The 21,661-nt window shown below is 39.7% G+C and overlaps 1 protein-coding gene across 3 annotated transcripts; it reads right to left on the reverse strand.

Moving 5' to 3' along the window:
* Positions 1 to 650: 650 nt before the first annotated feature.
* Positions 651 to 19,631, reverse strand: si:ch211-198m17.1 (uncharacterized threonine-rich GPI-anchored glycoprotein PJ4664.02). 3 transcript variants are annotated; one of them, XM_039610813.1, is made up of 14 exons: positions 19,449 to 19,631; positions 8,763 to 9,206; positions 6,949 to 7,110; positions 6,590 to 6,688; positions 6,359 to 6,468; positions 6,217 to 6,275; positions 5,989 to 6,119; positions 5,762 to 5,896; positions 5,011 to 5,053; positions 4,816 to 4,853; positions 3,471 to 3,558; positions 2,688 to 2,883; positions 1,980 to 2,012; positions 651 to 1,634 (listed from the first exon to the last, which is right to left on the reverse strand). In XM_039610813.1, the coding sequence occupies exons 1-14, from the start codon at positions 19,498 to 19,500 to the stop codon at positions 1,506 to 1,508; spliced, it is 1,719 nt and encodes a 572-aa protein (XP_039466747.1). In that variant the 5' UTR covers positions 19,501 to 19,631; the 3' UTR covers positions 651 to 1,505. The 3 variants fall into 3 exon arrangements, with proteins under 3 accessions (XP_039466747.1, XP_039466746.1, XP_031581741.2); XM_039610812.1 differs by having other exon boundaries at positions 7,374 to 9,206; XM_031725881.2 differs by lacking the exon at positions 1,980 to 2,012 and having other exon boundaries at positions 7,374 to 9,206.
* Between the last annotated feature and the right edge of the window lie 2,030 nt (positions 19,632 to 21,661).

Here is a 21,661-nt window from a genome sequence, read left to right on the forward strand (position 1 = left end):
TTGTTTTATTTCCTCATTATAAGGCCACGCTGATATATCTGTTGTAAATTACTCATTCTCATGCCTCAGTGGCAACAACAAATATGACTGGAGGCAACATGTTTTTAGGTTGCCTGTTTGTCTGTGCCTTCCTGTTGAACATGATTTCTTAAGAATGCCTTGAGGGAAGTTCTTGGTTTAGATTATTAAAGTGTCGAGCTATTCTTTCTCAACACCAGAGGTTGCACATTTGACAAATGTGTGAAAACAAAACAGAAATTACCACAAAACATTTTTTTTTCACAATAAAGAAAAGAAAGCATTATGGATGCAGTTAGGTCCCAAAGACTGAAGTCCTCTTGAACAACAACAGCTACTTATTGTTAATCGACTACAACCTACAGTCATTTAATATAACCCACATTTTTTAAATTCCACTGTGCACAAAACAACTGGGTTTAAAATAATATTTAACAGTTACTGAAATGGACAATGTGACCTTTTAGTGGGAGTTTAGTGCGAGCAGCATGCAGCCATAATATTCTTGTATCTCTATATTCCAAGTTGGTAATGGTTGTAATTCTTTCTTTTGGTTACATATATTTATAATGTTACAAAACATTTACAGTTACACTGACTTACATACGTGAATGATGAAAACCAAGTGCAAGCCTCTTTAAATTAATTTATTTCTGCTGGATATGTGCACACACTCTTTTTCTTTACAAAAACACACACTTATAAAACAGTCCATTCTCTCAGAAGCACAAAGATAAATATATAATTTATACAGAATCCTCAAAAAAATGTTTACAAATTATTTTTGGCACATCCAAAAAAAAGCAGACAAGCTTCTTTTTTTTTTTACCAGCTTAGCACAATGTTTCCTATTCATCAAACAGACTATTAAACAGGCACATTTTGCAAGTGTAGCTTCAACAGATACAGACTGCTACAACATAAATCCCTTTAAATACTCCCAAACAGGGATCCAGCCCCTTTAGTCATTCACGATTTGCTTAATAAAAAAAAAAAAAAATCACATCCTTTTAGGAAAAATAGCAGGTACCCCATAAGAACCCACATTCAGTTTACCTCTGATTTATATAAAAACTAATAGTAAACTTAATATATACTTTAGTGCAATTAGCAAAATAAGATGCTTCATTTTTAAAATTCTATTTGAATTCATCAAAGCATTAAAAAAAAGGAATAAAAAGTCAGCTGTGTCGTTAAAAAACTATTACTATACTATATATGAATGTAATGAGCAACAGCGACATCCACTGGTTGTAACCATTAAGAGCAGACATGATGCACACAAATGAATCTCTTTGGTAATTTTCAGGATTTTCTTAAAAGGTCCTTTGTGATTCATCATCATTAATGCAAATAAGCTCAGAGGGTAAAGTATCTTTATAAATTACTCTTCTCAGGATATGTATCTGTAGTCCCAGAGTTTCAAATCAGTTACTTCTTTTTGATCCCGTCTTCCTCGCTCATTTGAAGGTTTTAGTGTTTTAGTTTCAGTTTTTCTTCTCGTCTCCAGGTAAGAAGTAAGGATTCTCATGGCCTTGAACCAGATACGAGTAACGGGATGTATTTTTACCTTTGAAGGTCATCATTGCTTCCGGGTTGAGATCGTACGATCCCGTCTGAAAAGTCAGTAGAAGGAGTGAGTGTGTCACTTTCATAAAGAAGCAGGGACTTCATAGGTTCGCACACTTTTACCCACAAAACTCAAGACCCACACACAAAGGTAACCCCAGTCACCAGTGTAGACTGAAAAATTATTCATCACTACTCCCAAAAATATTATCAGATGAATTTCTTTGAACATGCTGGATTTAGTGTGAAGATGAAAGCACACTGCTGAGAAATCCCCGTTAAAGCTCCCCATCACCCAGAAAACCCATCACCTTCTCACTCTGGCATCTCTAAGTTATCAGCAGGGGTGTATCAAGGCAAATCAAGAATCTAAAAGCAAAGCCATGCCTTACCTTTTTCCATCCTTTCTGCTTCCACTGAAACCCCTAAAGCAACATACTGGGAGTCAGGCAAAGCAGGGAGCGTGGCAGGGGGCTACATGCTAGCACTTTATTTACGATCACAGGAGTTAAAATGCATCATCAAAGTATCTGATTTATCTGGGGAGTGATGCAAGAAGGTTATGTGCCCAGTTATTAATTTGCAGGTCAAAAACAAAGATCTAGTCTAGCCAAATCTGCCAGAAAGCAAGCTCTACCCACACATAGCTGCAGCTGTGGCTTGAGAACTAGCGATCGTTGCCTACTAATCAATAGATTGGTGGGTCAGTTCCTGGTTTTTCCCAGTCTGTGTGTTGAAGTATCCTTGGACAAGTTACTGAAGTTGTCCCCAGTACATCCATGTGAGTGTGTGAATATTTAAAGTGCTTAAGCATAGAAAAAAGCACTTGTTTAAATGTATTTATGTGCATGAGGCTTATAGTAAAGACTTTTTTAAGTACTGATTCATTTTCCATCTCCATGCAATTTGTTTTGTTTTCAACCTGCAAATCCGTGTTTACCGAGTGGGTTAATAAGCAGATGCAATCTAGATGTGAGATAATGACGCAACTGAATGAACAAACATTTGATTTAGTTAGTAAGCAACAATATGCAGGGCTGTTAGACTGAGGATTAGCAGTAAATAACTGAGACAGCAGAAAAACAGCTGCGGTAACTCACCATTCCGTTGCTTTGATGCTTTTTGTCCACCAGGGCATTACTGCTGCCCCCTTCTGTCATCTCTATAGAAGGAGCTCCATCCCATTTACTGTTGGCACGGGGGATGGGCATGATGCCAGTAGGCCAGGGCTGGTTTAAGTCTTCTGTTGAGTAAGGGCTGCTGCTAATGTCTTGCTTTCTATTCGAGCACAGCCTCCTGACATACAGAAAATAGAGCAACAGTCACATTTTATGTTCTATTTTATATCTTGCTTTATTTTTTAAATTCAAGCAGTGAACTCCCACAGACACAGCAACAATCGTTTATTATAAACTGCAGCTGAGCAATTTTGCTACTCGTGTTTGCTAATGCTGTATTTGCCACATGTACACAAAGTCCTGAGGTTTTTTTAAATCTTAAAATTTGTGTCAGTTTTTTAAAACATATTCCGTCTGCTGGTCCAACAGTTCTGGATTCAGTTCTGCAGACACACTAAGTCTTTAGTTTTGTTTTTCATAGAGAAAAATGAACATGATTGAGGCATTTGTTTTTCACAGGAGTGCAGAATATAATCACAACTTTGGCCTCGAGTCCTAAAGATTTTTAATAGCCGTTTTATTTATTCTGGGCATATGACAACTTGGCCATTTCCATCCAATCTAGCCCAAGCTACAAACGACCATTCGCACAGATAAGTGGAGCTTTAAGATGCAGAGCAACTGCATTATCTTTCAGTGTGAATCACAGGAAATCAGTACATATGAGCAATGTTGGGGGGTATAGGTGATCTTTAATATTCTTACCAGCAGCAGTATATGAGCAAAGCCAGGATAAGAATGAGTAGAACTCCTCCTAGTACACAGGAGATGATCACCACTGCCAGCAGGGCCGCTGTGAAGACACAATTGAAAACATTGTGCCCTGTCAGATGGACCCAAGAACACCTTCATCAACACTATTCATCATTTTCTACTTATTGAAACTCATTTTAAACTGGATGTATTTTACTTTCATCTTACAAAACCATCACCACCATCATCGATTTGACTACTGTGTAACTTTCAGATCACCAAACGAATTGTAATATTAGCTAAGCATAACCCAAGAAAATTCAAAGTGCAGTTTTAAAAGACTATTTTATTTATTAAGGGAAAAGGACTAACCAAACATACTGTACCTAGCCCTACATAAAGAAAACAACAGCTAATAATTGGTAGTAACACCACTGGGAGCAAGTGCTTCAATCAAGCATTTGCCGAAACTTGCAATGAGTCTTTTACTTCACTGTGGAGAAATGTTGGCTCACTCTTCTTTGCAGAATTGTTTTAATTCAGCCACATTGGAGGTTTTTTCCAGCCTGTTTAATTCACGCCATGGACCTGACTTTGACTAGGACAATAGCTCTAGTAACCTTCCGAAAGGTTCAACTTTTGTCTCGTCAATCCAAAGAATATTTTCCCAAAAGTCCTGGGGAACACAAAGATTTAATATGGCAAATGAAATCACCTTTTAAAAACATCATTTTGTATTTACTCTGGTGATATTTGTCCAATATTACAATCTGTTCGATGAGTTGAAACATGTGTGACAAAGATGTAAAAAAAAAAAAGAAATCAGGAAGCGGGTAAATACTTTTTGACAGCCCTTTATTTTAATCCCTTATGTATAACTTTTAGCTGTATAACATATTTAGAGCCACTTAGTTGTTCAACTAAACAGTAGAACTTTTAACATATCCCTGTGGCTACTTCAGAAGTATTCCCTTAGGTATTAATATCCCTAGTTAGAAATCTCAGATATATATTTAAATGATCTACTGATTGGAAGGTTGGTAGTTCGATCCCTGGCTCCCACTAGTCTGCATGCCAAATATCCTTGGGCAAGATATTAACCCCAAGTAGCTCTCCGATGCTTCCATCGGAGTATGAATGTGTGTGAATGGTAGTTAGAAAGCACTAACTAAGCACTAAAACAAACATAGAAGACAGTGCTTGTGTGAATGGGTGAATGTGGCATGTTGTATAGAGCTCTTTGAGTACTCTGGGAAAGCAGAAAATCGCAATCCAGGAACCAGTCCATATACTGTGCAGTCTATATGACTTCTGCTTCTTTAGCATTTCCTCTTTGTAATACTGATGTTATACTCACAGTCATTGCAGTTGAATCCAGCATACCCAAATGGACATCTGAAAGAAAGCACAGTGACATTCACATTTCAGAACTCCCCAGAACCATAATGGAGTTCAACAATAAATCCACATGGGGGAGCCATATTTTAACACTGTGCACCACCTGGAAGACGTGCAAAACCAGTAGACAGATTTTAAAAATGTGTGTACTTACACTTCGCATACTCCTCCAACTGCCCTCTGTCCGCTTGGACACGCTGCAAAAAGAAACAGCAATTGTAACATAGAGATAATGTTTTGTCCAATGAATGTTGCAGATTCACTGAACAGAAACATTTAGCGCTCATGATGGCACATCCAAAAATAGGAGCACTCTGGGAGTCTCTTCACTTAAAGGCTTGCTATTAAACAGAGTTTACGAGTTGTATGCTGCATTTGTTTGAGCCCTACGGTCTTATTCTTTAACAGTATTTCCTATAGCCGATCTCCTTGGTCACAACCCTACACACAGAGGCAAAGCTGCAATTCTTCCACATGTTTCCAGGGAAACATCCCCATTAAAAAGAAATGAATTAGAGAGATAAATGAAGGAAGTGTCAGGGGTCGGCATGGAGAAAAGGCTACAGCTCTTGACCTTGTACGTGAGTCTCACTCCCTGTTGATTCTCCTCCTCATTCCCACACAGAACTTTTTTGCAAGGATAAGAAGGTTTTGTTACAGTTCTCTTGACTGTAGACAAGCTCGGGAAATTTCACTTGAGCTTAGTCTTAAAAGCTGCAGGTGGTCAGCTTTGATGGTCTATGAATCAGCCTTTAATGTATAACACTATTGCAGCAGGATGTTGTGAAGGCAAAAAAACATTAAAGACTTGACGTAAATACTAGAGCATGTGGTAGTTTCCTCATTTAAATCCAACTCAGGTCTGGATTAAGGAAAACTTAATAATCCTAAAAAGTCACTTTTACCTTTGCAACTAGTGTTTGAGTACACAATGGAGATGTAGCCATCTTTACAGGCACATGTAGCATGGCCATTTGTATCTGTGCATACTGTAGTGGAGACATCACAAGGTAATGGCTTCTGCTCACACAGGTTTGTACCTAAGAAGGGGCGAGAACAGAACAGGCTCTGTAAATCAAAGATATGTTATTAATTGATCACTTGACTTGTATAGAATGTAGTGAGCATTTACTTGTATATGTAGCTTGAGCCAGAAGTCCAGTGGAAGTTTTTATAGCTTCATTTATGGCGTCATTAACGGTAGCTTGAGTTTCAGTGGTGTCACTAAACACATTATTTACAGTTGCTTGCACGCTTCCTGGTCTGGAGATTTATAGAAAACAACCAACAGAGGTTAGATACCTTTTTTAACATGTGGCATCGCATCTTTGTATGACAGGAAAGTGAAACATGTACTCACTCAAGCTGCACAACATCAGACCGGATATACCCTGGCTGGTTTTTGAGGATATTGCTAAGCTGTGAAACAGAATACACACAGTTTATCGATTAAGTTGACAAATTCTAGAGCTACCCAACATGTCTCTGACTTCATGACCTACTGTTGCTGAAATGTCAGCAGCCGTCATCTGGAATATCTTTGAGGATCTGTTGTACATTTCATCTTGAAATGTCAAGGAGGTAAGATGAAGCCTGCCTGGGAACACATTGGCTGCGTGATGAAGAGAAGAAGAGAATATAAGACGACTAATTCACTATTAACACCCAATTACACTTTAATTTACGTATTAGACTTTTTGTCTGAACAGAGATAAAATGCTTTCGTTTTTTACCAGGTACACAACGTCCATTCAGCAGGTAGGTACCAGAGAGACACTGGCAAGTGCCATTAAGACAGACGCTTTCAAGTGGACATGGGACAGCTGGACACACTGACAAGCCAAAAAAGAAAATGTATCCCATAAACAAATGTTATTTCTGTTTTGTTAATTACAAAATACCTTTTTTGGCCACATGGAGTGAGCACAGTAAGAAGTTGTAGACAGCTTTTAAATAACGTTTTTTTTGCAAGCTAACAGTTGCTTCTTTATATTTCCAGGATATGTGGGAACATTATTATTCATGTCAAGGTGCATGTCTGATTTCATAATCTGTATTCTAGTCTATGGAAAAGCACTTTAAAGGTACAAACCTATGACTGGACTCTGCGTGGTGGTGGGTGGAGCTGGAGTGGTTTGGTTGCTGGTAGTGATCTGTGTTGGTTGCAGGGTGGTGGTTGTGATGTTAGAGATGGTGGTTGGAATGGCAGTTGTAATGCCACTAGCTTCAGTTGAAAGAGTTGTAGTTGTGGGTACTGCAATGTGATTTGTCAATATATCATCAAAAAAGAGAAACAATCAGATCAGGAACTTTTCAATAGAAATACATGGATATGGGTATTAAAGTATGGTACTGTGTGAATATGCATATTTAATAAACACAATACCTTACTTTAACCTATATCCTAGTATGCACTCTCATTAAATACTGGATGGATTGAATTTCCTTCTCACCTCCATGTTATAGTATATTATTTACAAGAACACACATCAACATGTATCATGCTGTTAGTATTACCTCCTGAGCTTGCTGTTGAGGGACTAAGGGTGGTGGCATTTCCACTGGGGGGTACGGTGCTATTGCCTGGGGAGGTGCTTGGAGGGAAAGAGCTGGAGTTGGAGATGGTGGTGGGTGAAGAGGGTGAGGGTCCAGCTGTGAGTGTTGTGTTTATGGCAGTAGTTGAGGACAAGGGTGCAGTAGTGGATGCAGCAGTCTCAGGAGAGGTGTTAGTAGTGTTTGGTTGAGTAGTTGGAGTTAACACAGCTGTAGAGCTTACTGAGGTGAGTGTAGTTGTAATTGCTGTGCTGTTGCTGGTTTCTTCAGTAGTTGAAGTTGTGACGTTGCTTAGTGGTGTAGTTGCTGTAATAAAAGTTGTGTTGTTGCTTGTGGGTGTGACTGGAGTAATGTTAGTTGAATGATTGCTTGTGGGAGAAGTAACCATAGCCGTGCTGTTGCTTGTGTGTGTAAATGGTGTACTGGCAGTGGTGTCGTTGTTAGTCTGGGTGACTGGTGTACTTGCAGTTATGTTGATGGTTGTGTTTGTGACTGGCATGACTGTAGTTGTGTCATTGCTGGTGTTTGTAATTGGTGTGCTAACAGTGGTGTCATTGTTAGTCTGGGTGACTGGTGTACTTGCAATTGTGTGAGAGGTTGAGTTTGTCACTGGTGCATTTGTAGATGTGTTATTACTGGTGTTTGTAATTGGTGTACTGGCAGTGGTGTCGTTGTTAGTCTGGGTGACTGGTGTACTTGCAGTTATGTTGATGGTTGTGTTTGTGACTGGCATAATTGTAGATGTGTCATTACTGGTGTTTGTAATTGGTGGGCTAACAGTGGTGTCATTGTTAGTCTGGGTCACAGGTGTACTTGCAATTGTGTGAGAGGTTGAGTTTGTCACTGGTGCATTTGTAGATGTGTTATTACTGGTGTTTGTAATTGGTGTACTGGCAGTGGTGTCGTTGTTAGTCTGGGTGACTGGTGTACTTGCAGTTATGTTGATGGTTGTGTTTGTGACTGGCATAATTGTAGATGTGTCATTGCTGGTGTTTGTAATTGGTGGGCTAACAGTGGTGTCATTGTTAGTCTGGGTGACTGGTGTACTTGCAATTGTGTGGGTAGTTGTGTTTGTGATTGGCATAATTGTAGATGTGTCATTGCTGGTGTTTGTAATTGGTGGGCTAACAGTGGTGTCATTGTTAGTCTGGGTGACTGGTGTACTTGCAGTTATGTTGATGGTTGTGTTTGTGACTGGCATAATTGTAGTTGTGTCATTGCTGGTGTTGGTCATTGGTGTGCTAACAGTGGTGTCGTTGTTAGTCTGTGTGATTGATGTACTTCCAGTTGTGCCATTGGTGGAGTGTGGTGTACTTAGAGATATGTTGGTGGTTGCGTGTGCGATCAATGTACTTGTGCTCATTGTTTGATTCGTGGCTGGAACCGGAACGGTGGTTGTATTTGTAGTCTCACTATCGCTGGTAGGATTGCTTGTCCCTGGCCTTGCAGTCGACATGCTTGCGTCAGTGGCTGGAGGTGATGGAGAGGGAGCTGGGCTGCCAGTGGCCACAGTACTGTTCTCAGTAACCGTAGCATTAGTAGTGATCGTGGAATGAGTGCTCAGATTAATTGTCTCTGCATTGGTGAGAGTTGTGTGCACAGTTGTGAATTCTCGAGTAGTACTTTCTGTTGCTGTAGTCACTTCTGAAGCAGTTGTCAAGCCGCTGTCTGTGAGGGCACTGCTTGGATTTGAGTTTGTGGCAGTAGTCAAGAGTGATGTCGGAAAAGCTGTTGAAGTCACATTGTTCATTTCTCCACTGGTTGTGTAATTATATGTAACAGATTCAGTTGTTGCTCCTAGAATGAACACAAAAGCACAAAAATAATCAGATGTTTACCTTCTCTTCAAGTCCAAAGCTTGCCACAGTAAAATGAATATTTAAAAATAGGCATGTATAGGACAGATATATATATACTGCCTCAACTATTCTTTAGTGGGAAATCTACGTCATAACTTACAATGTAACCAAAAAGCCCTCTTAAATCTGCCATAACCTTCCACGTAACCTGAAGTGCCCCTCCCAAGAAATGTAACTGCATGTCGTTGCGGACTGAATGGCGTGGAAGGTTGTGGTGTAAGGTTAAGAGGGGTTACCGGTTATGCCCCAAGTTACAACATAGATTCAGGAATAATTCAGGCATAAGTGTTTAGTGTTTAAAATTTTTAATGCTTAACATTCAATGTCTAAAAGAAAAGATAATCTCCTATTTAAATCAATCCCACGTGCAGTGGAGCGGGCCTGAATTAAACTGACCTGAAAATTTTATCAACACTTTTCAAGTCCAGACGCCCTTTACTCTAGATTAAAAATGAAAGGACTTCTGCTACTGTGGTGTCTAGATAAGTATGCTGAAAACACCAAACTGCATCACCTGTAAGATAGTTGATGCAGTTAATTTTAAAACAAAAAATGTGTTACTTATGTACAATTGTATCAACAATATATAAATGAATATTCAAGAGTATCCAGTAACAAATAAAACAAACAAAATTTGATGTTGCGCTTCTGTCCAACGGGTATGTCTACTGACTAGAAAGTCTGTTGTTGTTTTTGTTTCTAACATTTTCTTGGGGGACATTTCCTTCTTTACCTCCTAAATACTCCACTACTTTTACCAGCTAGTTGCTAACTTTGATGTTTGGCAGGTAGTTTCTGCTTCTTCTTCTTCTCTTGGCTGCTCCAATAGCACGTCATCTACCTCCATCTCAACCAAACCCTATCCCTAACATCCTCTTGTGTCATACCAGCCTTCTGTTTGTCCTTTTTCATCCATAAAGCTCATCTGTTGTCTTCCTCTTTTCCTCCTTCTTAACATCTTTATAATATATCCACAACCCCTCCTCTGCGTATGTGGAAACCATCTCAGACTTGTACAGAGATCATTTTTTAACTGAAATATGCGGGATGATCCTGCTGAAAATTACACAATGAGAGCCAACCTAAACAGTAAAGTCAACAGGACTGTCCACCACAGCAACAGTTGACCCTGTTACTTTGGTGGACAAGGACTTTAAGCTGTAATCACACGAGGTTGTGACTTAAATAAACATCTAAAACACAGCACATAGAAAAGTTGACAAAAATACTGAATCTTTTGATAAGAACTACCGTAAACGAGCTGCCTTCTGTTTGTTCACTGTGCTGTTCTGACGCCTGTTCTCATTTAGCCTGTTCCCATTCTTTGGGAACGGTACAAACAGTAGGAGGTCTTTGATAATGTCTTACTGCGTTTACCTCAGTTCCTCATCTGTATGCATTGAGTGATTACATTCAAAGCGTGTTTTTTCAGCAGCCAGAGAGGAAAGATAGTGTACTGCCAGGAGTCAGATGGGTGGACGCCTTACACAAATAGTTTTCTCCAGTGGTGAAAAAAATCAAGACTAATATCAGATCCTGAGCTTGATTTGATTACACTGTGTGCACAAGGCCACTGTGTGACCTAATGTCTTTATCACTTAGTAACCAAGAAGATGAAAAACCAGAGGCTCTACATGACACACCCTGTGACAGCAGACATTTATGGATATGATGTATTCAATGAGCACACACCTATGCCCAATCTCAAAAGTCATGTACTGGAAGATGAAAATAAGACATTGAGCAATAAATATATAAAGAAGTAACAATTGATGGAAATATTACTGTCACAGTTGACGTTTTCAGTGATCATAAATTAAAGGAGTGGCAGAGCTAGATATTGATATATGAGGCAACGGAACATGAAAACATTGCTGCGAAATGCATATCAGTTCCTGGATATTCAAGATTATGGTTTAAATATATCTTATTAATCTTACAGGATAACCAGAGATTGAGATTGAGATTAATGGAAAACCTCTTGAATCAGATCCAGCCAGTCACGCACTGACGTTACATTCTCAGTGACATTTAAATAAAATATAATGCAAACGTGTTTCCACGAACAACTGAGATGAAGGTTAAATTTGTAACTTTTTACATCATTCTTACATATCTTCAACGCTCTGCAATCTCACATAATCGACTTTTATCAACTTTTATAAAAAATAATTACAGTTTTTAATCATTTTTTTAAAACTGTTTTGCTTTAACTGAAACTAAACAGCCAGTTTCAGCTAAGCACACCATCCTGTCAGGTGTGTGACTCCACTACAGCTGAGAGCTGAGTTTTTGTCACTGCCAGCAGCAGGTGCATTTTCGTCCTGATTCGAGGCACTGCAAATTCTTAACATTTTAGTAGCAGTGCGATTTAGCACTTTAATCTTGTCAACCCCATAGAGGTAGCAAAAAAATAGTAGCATTTATTCTAAGTATAAGGAGTCACGATAAACTTTGTCAAAGCTTTATCGTTTCCTTATCAGTATTTCTATATACTGGTCAGAATGGAAAGTTTCCAGGCAGCCTCCATGAGTTGCAGTAACTTTTAAGTATCGCCTTGGTAAATGTGTATCAATATCATTTAAAATGAGAAACTAAAGTCATTCCTAACATCAGCTACAGTTGTGCTCAGAGCTAATTGGCAAGCAAAGGTATGCTAACCCAATGCTCTCAAAGAAGTTTCCAAATTTGGGGATATGGAGAGATAATAGTACCCACCGCAGTATCCCAACTACAGCGTCATGAAAACCAATCTTTAAAAACATTTTAAACAGATGTGAAATCCCTTGGCCTTACACTGCCGCCAGAAAGAAAGCATTAAAAAGTATAATATGTGTTTTATTTTGTTTATTTTAGCTTTATCTGATGGGTCAGTAGTGCCATCAATTGAGAAGTGAAAGGCAATGGTTTTTTTACTGTCAAAGTAATGGTGAGTGGTAGTCACAGACTGTATATTAAACCACCATGACATCACCCATTTGTTCCTCAGCTCTGACTTTTGAAACACCAACTCACCCCAATACTGCTCGAATAGTCTTGTTGGAGAGATGGATGCGACAAATCAACTATAGAGACTAAAACAGTGTTTTTTAGTCCCATGGATGGAGTTGGACATTTGGAATTTTAACATCAAAGTCCAAATCAATTGACTGCTTTTCTCTTTGTCAATTTTGTCTCTTCCTTTTTCACACCCAGAGGCTTGTTGCTAGTTAACAGTACTTAACTATCAATGATTAATGGTTATTCATTTTAAGGTCACTGGGGTCAGGTTTCTGGCATTGTAGTAACAAAGCTGTAATATTTTGATTGGGTTAATACAAAATCTTACAAATCAAATCACAACTTATATCTAATCTTAGTTTAAATCACCCACTACTGACACCATGAGCTGCAGAGGGGAAGGATATATACATATAAGTGCAATATAACCACTGTACTTGAGTGGGAAGTATGTTCACATGCAATGCCATAGTCACATAAACAAACCAAGAGGTTCATTACTGCATCTGATTTAATAACTATCTGCCACTTTGGCCATGCAAAACTGGAAAAATAACTCAGGCAGTGAAAGCCATCTGGCTGTGTCTGTGGGACATATTGTTTACAAACACTGATGTGGCAATAACTAAATGAAATGCAGATTTAATTACCAAGACATGAAAGCCCTTTGTCCGTTTGAGGATTAGTTATAGATAAATGTCTTGGCAGCAGTAAAAAGTAATTGAATTTAGCGGTGTACTTTAACAGCCATTTAAAGTTGGGTTGTACTGATTGTGAAATTATGGGTCAGTATTTAAGTTTAACATAATGATTTGGCAAACAGCAGATACCAACGCAAATGTATTATGTATTATTTGTTTTCTGTTATTCATTCTTGCTTTTATGACAAGGGAACAAAAAAAATATCTTGCTTTCAGAAGCAATAATCGTGATTTGTCAGAGCTCTGTCTCAGCTTATCTGTTGCTTACAGCTTAATACTTGGAAAGAAATTGGAACCAAAATGCAGGGACGGTAATATCTAAAAGGGTTGCTGATACACTGAATGTTCGGATAATTATCTGAATGAAGATTAGTGCATGTTACGGTCACATCGTATAAACAATAGTTTGTTTATGGACAGAGGGAAGTAACAGACAATAGCGTGTCACGGATACGAATGCTTATGTCATGACAAACACAAATATAATGGTTCTCTTTTTGTCCTCATTTTCATATTATTGTTTGTTTGTTGCCACTTCTCCATTTCCATTCACATGGAAACATTGTCTCAAAAAGTCCGTACAAAACAGTACACTTCTATGACGTCCTGGCTGAAGACTGATGGCACAATAGCAGCAAACTGTGCCCGCCCGACCACAGACCACATTATTTCCAAACTACGTGTAGTAAGGCTCAGCCTAAGGCCTTTATTTTTCAGTTGGCAAGTTGCCATACTGGAAAAGGTTACCAAAAACCCAAGACCCAGTCCAAACAGACAATCAGTGTGTAGTACTGTTGAAAGAACAGAGTAATTAAGAGCACACTCTGTGTTGCAAGTCTAACAGGCAGCCTTGTCTCTAAGGATTTAGCCTACAGCCGGATAATCCCCTGCAAATATAAAAGAGATGACTGGGACAGGCAGGGTGACAAGTGGGGTTAAGGTCGACCTGTGAACACACACTCGGGAGGATATGGATAAGAAGGTCCGGCTTTGCTCCGATTCCAATAAGGATGTTTAATAAACTATCGCTAAAAGGCCCTGTGACTCTCCACCTTTATCTTTCCCTTTATTTCTCAATGCTAACATCAAACAAGCACAATGGGGAAGTTTATCTGTAGTCAAGGAGATGTTTGTTTCTAGCTGCCGAAGCTTCGCCAGACTTCAATTTACTCACAGAAATAGAAAGAGACAGAGCAAGACTTTGGCACTGATGCTCATGTTTCAGTTCAGGGCTGTACTTTATAAGTAAGTAAGTAAGTAAAGTTTATTTATTAAGCGCTTTTCATAGACAGGTAGTCACAAAGCGCTGCACACAGAGATTAAAATAAACAGTACGATAAATAGCAAAATGCACAATATACACAATATAGAGTTTAAATGTAAATTAAAAATATAAAAATGTAAAAAAGCATTGGTCAACAGAAAGCTTGTTTAAACAGTAAAATTTTTAACTGTTTTTTAAAGGATTCCACAGAGTCAACCAAACGTAGTTGTAGAGGTAGACTGTTCCACAGCCTTGGTGCCGCAGACTGAAAGGCTCTGTCCCCTTTCGTCTTCAGACGTGTTCTGGGAGCAACCAACAAACTCTGAGTTTATAGAAATTCTACTGCGTCACTAAAGTACCTGCATGAACAGACCGTTAGATCCTGTTCCCCAAACACACATCCTTAACTTCCTCTCAATGCTGCCACTCCCAGATAATACATGGTCGTCATTGCCGATAACACTGGGCGAGGGCCAGTGGAATCTAGAAGGAACAGTACAGAACTGCAGACAAAGAATCTCCTCTTTTCTGTGTTGCTATGAAGCTGTTCGTTCAGTTCATTAGTGCAAACTGCATTCTTGAAATAATTGTCTATTACGTCCAGCAGCACAGAGCAGGACCAACTGATCAAAGACTGCACACAGAGCAGGAGATGAACTGACAGGTTGTGACCCAATAGCCAGGAAGAGCCCGAAGCCAGAAGGCAGGATCTCATTAAGGAGAAAGAAGAGTCGTGCAGAGGGCTGACCAATAGTGTGTGCAGTGGTCATGCGCCTAAAATCATCTAAAATGACATCTGAAACATGCTGTTCCGGCAAAAATGCTACAGGCATACTGGACCATGGCTCGCAGCTAATTACTGTGCACACTTTGTAGGCTAATGAGAGCGAACAAGTCTTACATGCTGTTTTATGACCTCCTGGTATTTAAAGGCTGTCATTCATGTGTTTGAAATGTCATGGAGCACTGACAGATACACACACAGGTCAGTTTCTTGCTGTATCCACAGAGGGATAAAACCAGGACTGAGAGAGGCCACATCAAAGCTACACAGCTGATGCCACTTGAGCAGGAGCGTCCTTACAGGACACAGAGAGACTTTTAATATTCATTAACCAGCAGTCAGTCATGCAGCTAACTGTCTCATGTTAACAGTTCTGATAAGAGGATGCACACCGATCCCTCAGAAGCTGGATCGAGTAGTTAATCATATGTATATAAATATGTACAGTATATACACAGAACTGATAAGAGTAGCAAACAAACTAGTACATTTACAGACAACTTTTTGTTAGTAGCAACAAACAATTTGCATTTACTGCTTTTTAACTACTGCAAGTATTTTTTTTCCAAGTTATATAATAAATCCAGTCTATCAGCACCCAGGATTACTGCACTTTTTCTTTAGTACCTTAAAACCAGAGTTTATTGGTTCGGATATATAACTGCAGTAGTTCAAGCTTGGTGTACCTAATATTTATGCAACTGAGTGCCTAAATCATAGAAGGGCATGATGCTGAATCGTTTTGACGTATTAGTGTAATGAAAGCAACGGTGCCCCCGAATGCAAAAGTTGTAACATTTTTTTATTCTTAAATTTAATTTGATTGGGATCATTAATCACACAGACCTAGAGGTCAGTTGTTGAGCCCCTGACAACCACATGTCTTTAAGAAAACATGTGGATTCACAGACAGCTTAAATTAGCGATTGGTTGTGGTTGCTGTCACTTGATATAAAATCTATGGCTATAGCTTCAGTCACACAGGCTTGGGATGCTAAGGAAAAATGTAGATTCCCCACCTGGTTGGCAGTCACTAGGTGAAACTGATCATGGATAGAGACCAAAAACCTCTTTGTGATTACTTTGGTCACTAGCAGATCGCCTCAGCTGCCTATATAGACTGAACAGAAGAAATTGACTTGTCTGCAATTGTTTGCCAATCGCTGAGCAGTAGTAAAACTGTGAAAAATATGATGCTAACCAGAGTGTTTAACACTTTTTCAGGTTTAACTGACACTCAGAGGAGCAGTCGGGGAGTGTTGGGAGATAAGTCGGCATCTTCCAACCACTTTCACCAAGCAACAGGCAGCATCCTCTAACATCCGCTCACAGTCAAGAATATGCATTTTTCTTATTGACTTGCCATCAAAAAAGTGCAAGGATTTAATATTTTTAATTTTCTTATATATGACTATATTAAATATCTTTATATTTTTGATGTCTTTAATAAAAGCTATTTAAAAGGCTATCGTTGGAGTGTGTATATTATTATGTGTCATTATTGTGTAAAAACTTTTCATTAAACTCTTAAAATCTTCACATTCACATTTTATTTTTTATGTTCCAAAAACAGGTTATACAGTCTATTAGTAAGTCTTTACTTACTTATATCTGGATTATCATATAAACGTAATCTTGGACAGAACGGTAGCTCTTCCTGCTACTTGATGCCTGACACCCACATGTGCTGGCCATCACCATTAGAAACATATTTATTGCAGAGGTGGGAGTTAAACAAATGAATAAATAAATACACGAACCTGACCTGATATCTAATCTGAGTTTCTATTCATTCCAGCTGATTATACCATACTCTAGTCTTTTCTTTGGCCCCTTCCTCATCAGACAATCCAATTTAAGTGGTATCCACAGTGGGAGGAGCCAGACAGAAATGAGTTCTCTATTCTCTGTATGTGAGCAAACAGGGCTCTTTTACTGCAACTTGGGAGTAACAGATGGCTCCCTGGAGCAAGAGCTCACTTGCAGGGCTTCTGCACATATCATATCCAATTAAAGCTCCGCCAGCACATGCTTTCCAATTACAGAGTGAGATTTACTGCCCTGAAGCAGGCCTAATCCAGCTGGATACAGCAGGGACACTGTGACAGAGGAGGGAAAGATGGAGAAGAAACAGCAGCAAAAACATGATGAGAAGTGGATATAAAACCAGGTGCCAAGAGGTAGGATGGAGGGAAATGAGAAAGTGAAGCAGATAGTAGCACAGATAGGAATGTTTAATATGGCAGAACAATTACGATTATTCAGAAGCAAAGAGTAACTTAGAGGCAACTGTGTTGTAGCACAAATGATTGTTGCAAAGCAGGGTTAGTAATGTGTGAGTCAAAAACCATCCACAAGAGAAACTCAATAGAAGAATACCCTTTTTTTTAACTTCCACATCTGTTCCTTAACTGCTGAGTCTGCCATGCTCTGGTAATGACCTAATGATGACTGGCCTGAAAACACAACACGTGGAACAGACAAGATACAGCACATGGTGTGAGAGGAAGCAGTAGCGGGAAGAGGAGAGACAGGCACTGAATGTGCTCTGCTGCTTTCTTACAGGAGGCTCAAAACATGAGGCGCCAGCTACAGAGGAGGAGGAGCACAACCTTCAGGAGGTCTTTTCATCCGGACTCTTTACTGCTGCTTCTGTCACACTAGCTAAAGTGCGTCAGCTCCCCAAAGTTTCCTCCCTGCCTGCTTAACTGTGTCGCTGTAGAAGTAAACACATGACAAGAAAGGAGAAACACGCAGCCTGCAGGCTTCAAGCGAGATGCCGGCACATGACAGCGACAATTACTCTCAGTCATCATACGGGGAGCTTAAAACACAAAGATCCAATTGAGAATGAGCCAAGATAATAGAAAGAGCGACAGATTTATTTAACTGCAGTTAAGTTTAGCGACAAAGGCTCTAGTGGAGATTTTTCTCAGAATTCCTCGAGCAGCTTCACTACATTTTGGAGGGTGCACGGAGTAAACTTTGTGTGTGGAGTGTGTTGCGCTTCAGGGGGTCGCCTGGTGTTTGACGATGCCTTCTCCCTGGCATGAGTCCACCCCCAGGGAGCTTTGAGTCACACTGAAGGAGTTGAGTCAGGTTCAAAACTATTTGGGGAAAACCCCCACCAATGAAAGTCTAGTTAAAAAACAAAAAGTTGAGTGTGCAGCACTTACTGGGTCACGTGGTTTGATTGTAGTATACCCAAGAAAAAAAGTTTATGCACTTTATTCAACCTTAATTTGCCAAACTGACTATTAAACAAACTCAAAATAAATGGCCTTCAATTCTTTAGAAGGCGAGTTCAGTTACTGCACACGAAGACTGGATTTATTAACATTTGTACAACAAAGGCAACACGTTCTCACTCCCAAAGCCTAACATTTTACGCTAGGTGACAAATCGTCAACATATTACGTTTTCGGGCACCCAACGCGTTCCTACGTGACGACATCGGAAAACTGCGGACACATGACAACCGTTTGGACTCAATCTACACATCTTCGCTTTTTGCCTTAAAATCGCTTGGGAAAACACTATTTCACGTCATTAAAGTGCTGGTTAAGGTTAGGAATAAGGTCATGGTTAGGCTTAGGGATAAGGTTAGGTTTAGGGCTGCAATACAGGGCTGGAACCCGCCGCGTACCATAACAACGTGGAAGGTCACCTTTCGCGTTCCTCAGGAACGCCGCGGGACGTGACAAAACGTCGGGATGTTACGCCTCGGGAGTGAGAACGGGCCCACACGAACACTGACCATGAGTCATTAATCACCAGTCTCAGTCATAATGGCCTGTTAATAGCTAAACATTTACACGTTTCCTGGCCACACAAGCCCTGGAACCCACATTACCCATCCAGAAAAATCAAAGTCTAACTAAATCATAACTGAATATGTTAAGGATTTACTTCAAATCTTACATCTTGTATTATAAATAACTTTTGGTTTTGGGAAATGTGGGATATTTGTATCTTTGTAATTTTTTAAAAAAAAGTTATCCATACTCTGAATAATCACTTTTACTGTTCTACAGGTCATGTAAATGTAATCATGGGGCCAATAATGATAAATCGACTTTGCATTTTATAATAAAATATCTAACCATAGATGCACAGAAAAAAATGATTTCTTCTTGTTAGAAATAGGTGAAATATACTGTAATACATCTATTTCAGCACTAAATTTAAAGAGGGGCTATATTTACTTTGAACCTAAAATAAATTCTAATATTGTTGCTGCTTGGCTTGTACGGACTAGAGTACAATTTGGAACATTTTACCTTTACTGTGTGTCATTTTTAACTAAAAGTACTTCAAATTACATTTCGTTGATCACAATTTAAGGCTTCACATGGAGATTTAATCGCGACTACAGAACAATAAACAGTAACTACACGGTGTCTAACGCCGTTGGAAGTAAACTTCACTCACCTTTGGCTGCAGAACCAAAGAGAAACACCGCAAGCAGACAAATGAGAAACATCTTTAAGTTGTTCTGACAGTTTGTAAAGCCGCTCTTCAGAGAGGGTTAGCCGGTTATGAAGTTCGTGTCCACCGGGCGTAACAGTGTATAACGGTTCACTTCAGGCGCTGTCTCCTCCGGGCTGCTACAGGTGGCTGGGGATCTCAGACTGGGAGCTGCAGACTTTGACACAGTTAAAAGCTTTAGCCCCTCCTCCGATTGGCTGCCTCTCCTGTCACTTATCATTACTGTACCGGAGATGCAATGGCTCTGCCTCCACCCACGGACCAGGACTTTGGTTATAATTATGCCAGCAACAACACAGAAGAAGACTTTGGTAGAGTGTGCAAGTCTAATTTTAGCTCTGCAATGACGTGAAAGTTGAAAAAGAACAAATAGTGCCTTATCAATGGCGAAAGAGTCGCAAAGAAAAATTCATCAAACAACATGGTCACGGTGACGATGTTAATTAGGGCTGCCCCCCTCAGAGGCTCTGAGACAAATCCTCAGTTTCAGTTATTTTCCACTGGGGGTTTGCTGATTTCAGTTTGGTAGCGTTTACATTAGTTTAATTTTCTTTCATTTCAGTATTAGTTATAGGGGATTTTATGGTATAATGAGGGGGTATGTATTAACCTTAAAAACACTGATAAGGTCAGCAATATTTGGTGCAGCATTCAGATGTTAGTGGCAGAACATGAAAGCATGTATCCATCCTGCTTACTATCAAATGTTCAGGCTAGAAGATAGAAGAGGTGGTTTAAGGATGTAAGGTATGTTTTCTTAGCACACTTTGGGACACTTAGTACCAACTGAACATTGTTTACATGCCACAGCCTACCAGAGAGTTGTTGCTGACCATGCCAATCCCTTTCTGACCACAGTGTAGCCATCTTCTGATGGCTGCTTCCAACAGCATGCTTCTATACCATCTCACAAAGTACAAATCATCTCAAAGTGGTTTTAAAGCCCCCACAGGTACCAGAATCACAACCACAATCCAATAGAGCAGCACCTGGTGAAATGGGCAATATGCATCATGTACATGCAGCTGACAAATCCACAGCAACTGTGTGATGTTATCATGTCAACATGGACCAAAATCTCTCAGGAATGTTTCCAGCAGTTTGTTGGATTTATACTTAAAAATTAAGGCAGATAGGATTTTTTTTTTAAAATCACCTATTACTAGATTAACTTCAGGATGTAACTAGAGGAAAACTCAGTCATTTATCCTAAAAACAATTTTATGGTTGGCTGATTGACCAATTGCCAGAACCAGTAGCGGTTTTAGATACGGGCGACACGGGGCGGCATCGTGATGGGGGGCGGCATCACGGCCATCGGCAAAAAAAACAAAACAAAAAAAAATGCTCGTACTCATGCTGCCCCGACGGCAGCCAGCGCATATTGGGAATGGCATAGGCACCGATCGGTTTTCTATCGCCCATTTGCTGGGAGTAAGGGCGCCCTCCGTTTGCGAGGTGCGCCTGCTGCTTGCGGCACAGGGAGGAGAGGGCGGGGCGGCGGGGGATTCTCTGACTGGCTGGAGCAGCATCTAATAACCAACTCGCAAAATAAAACAAAATAAAAACAAAACAACAAACACGAAAACACCGGACATTATGATACAGACTTATAATTTGCACCGATGTTTTTTCGAAATTCTATACACGAAAAGTGAGCGCGAGAGCCCTCGGTGCGCCTGCGCGCTGCTGAAGTCAAAGTAAACTTTATTGTCATCTCCGCTACATACAGTCCAGCATATAGAGAGACGAGACGACGAGGCTCCAGTTACAGCAGTGCAAATAAACGAACAATAAATATAGTAGAGTAAGAAAATAAATATACACTTTAGGACGAGGGGTAAAGGGATCAATAACAATTTAAAATTTATAATTTACAGTTTGATGATTTAAAGTCTCACACATAACCCGTCGAAAGGGGAGGGAGACCTGCTGCTTCCAAATAGAGCACATTTCATTCATAATGTTATAAATCCAAGCCCATTATGTATTCATAATTTGAATCCTGGGTTGTGTGAAGTCTCAGAAATGCACCTTAGACAAAGTGAATCTGTGAACTAAGATGTAGGTCTGTTAGGTTATGTTGTGGTGATCCTCTGGTTGAGGGATGGGTGTTCATACTGGAGTGCAAAATTAAAACCAATGGAAGATGGACA

The sequence above is a fragment of the Oreochromis aureus genome, linkage group 4 (assembly GCF_013358895.1).
Source record: "Oreochromis aureus strain Israel breed Guangdong linkage group 4, ZZ_aureus, whole genome shotgun sequence".
Classification (NCBI taxonomy): Eukaryota; Metazoa; Chordata; class Actinopteri; order Cichliformes; family Cichlidae; genus Oreochromis; species Oreochromis aureus.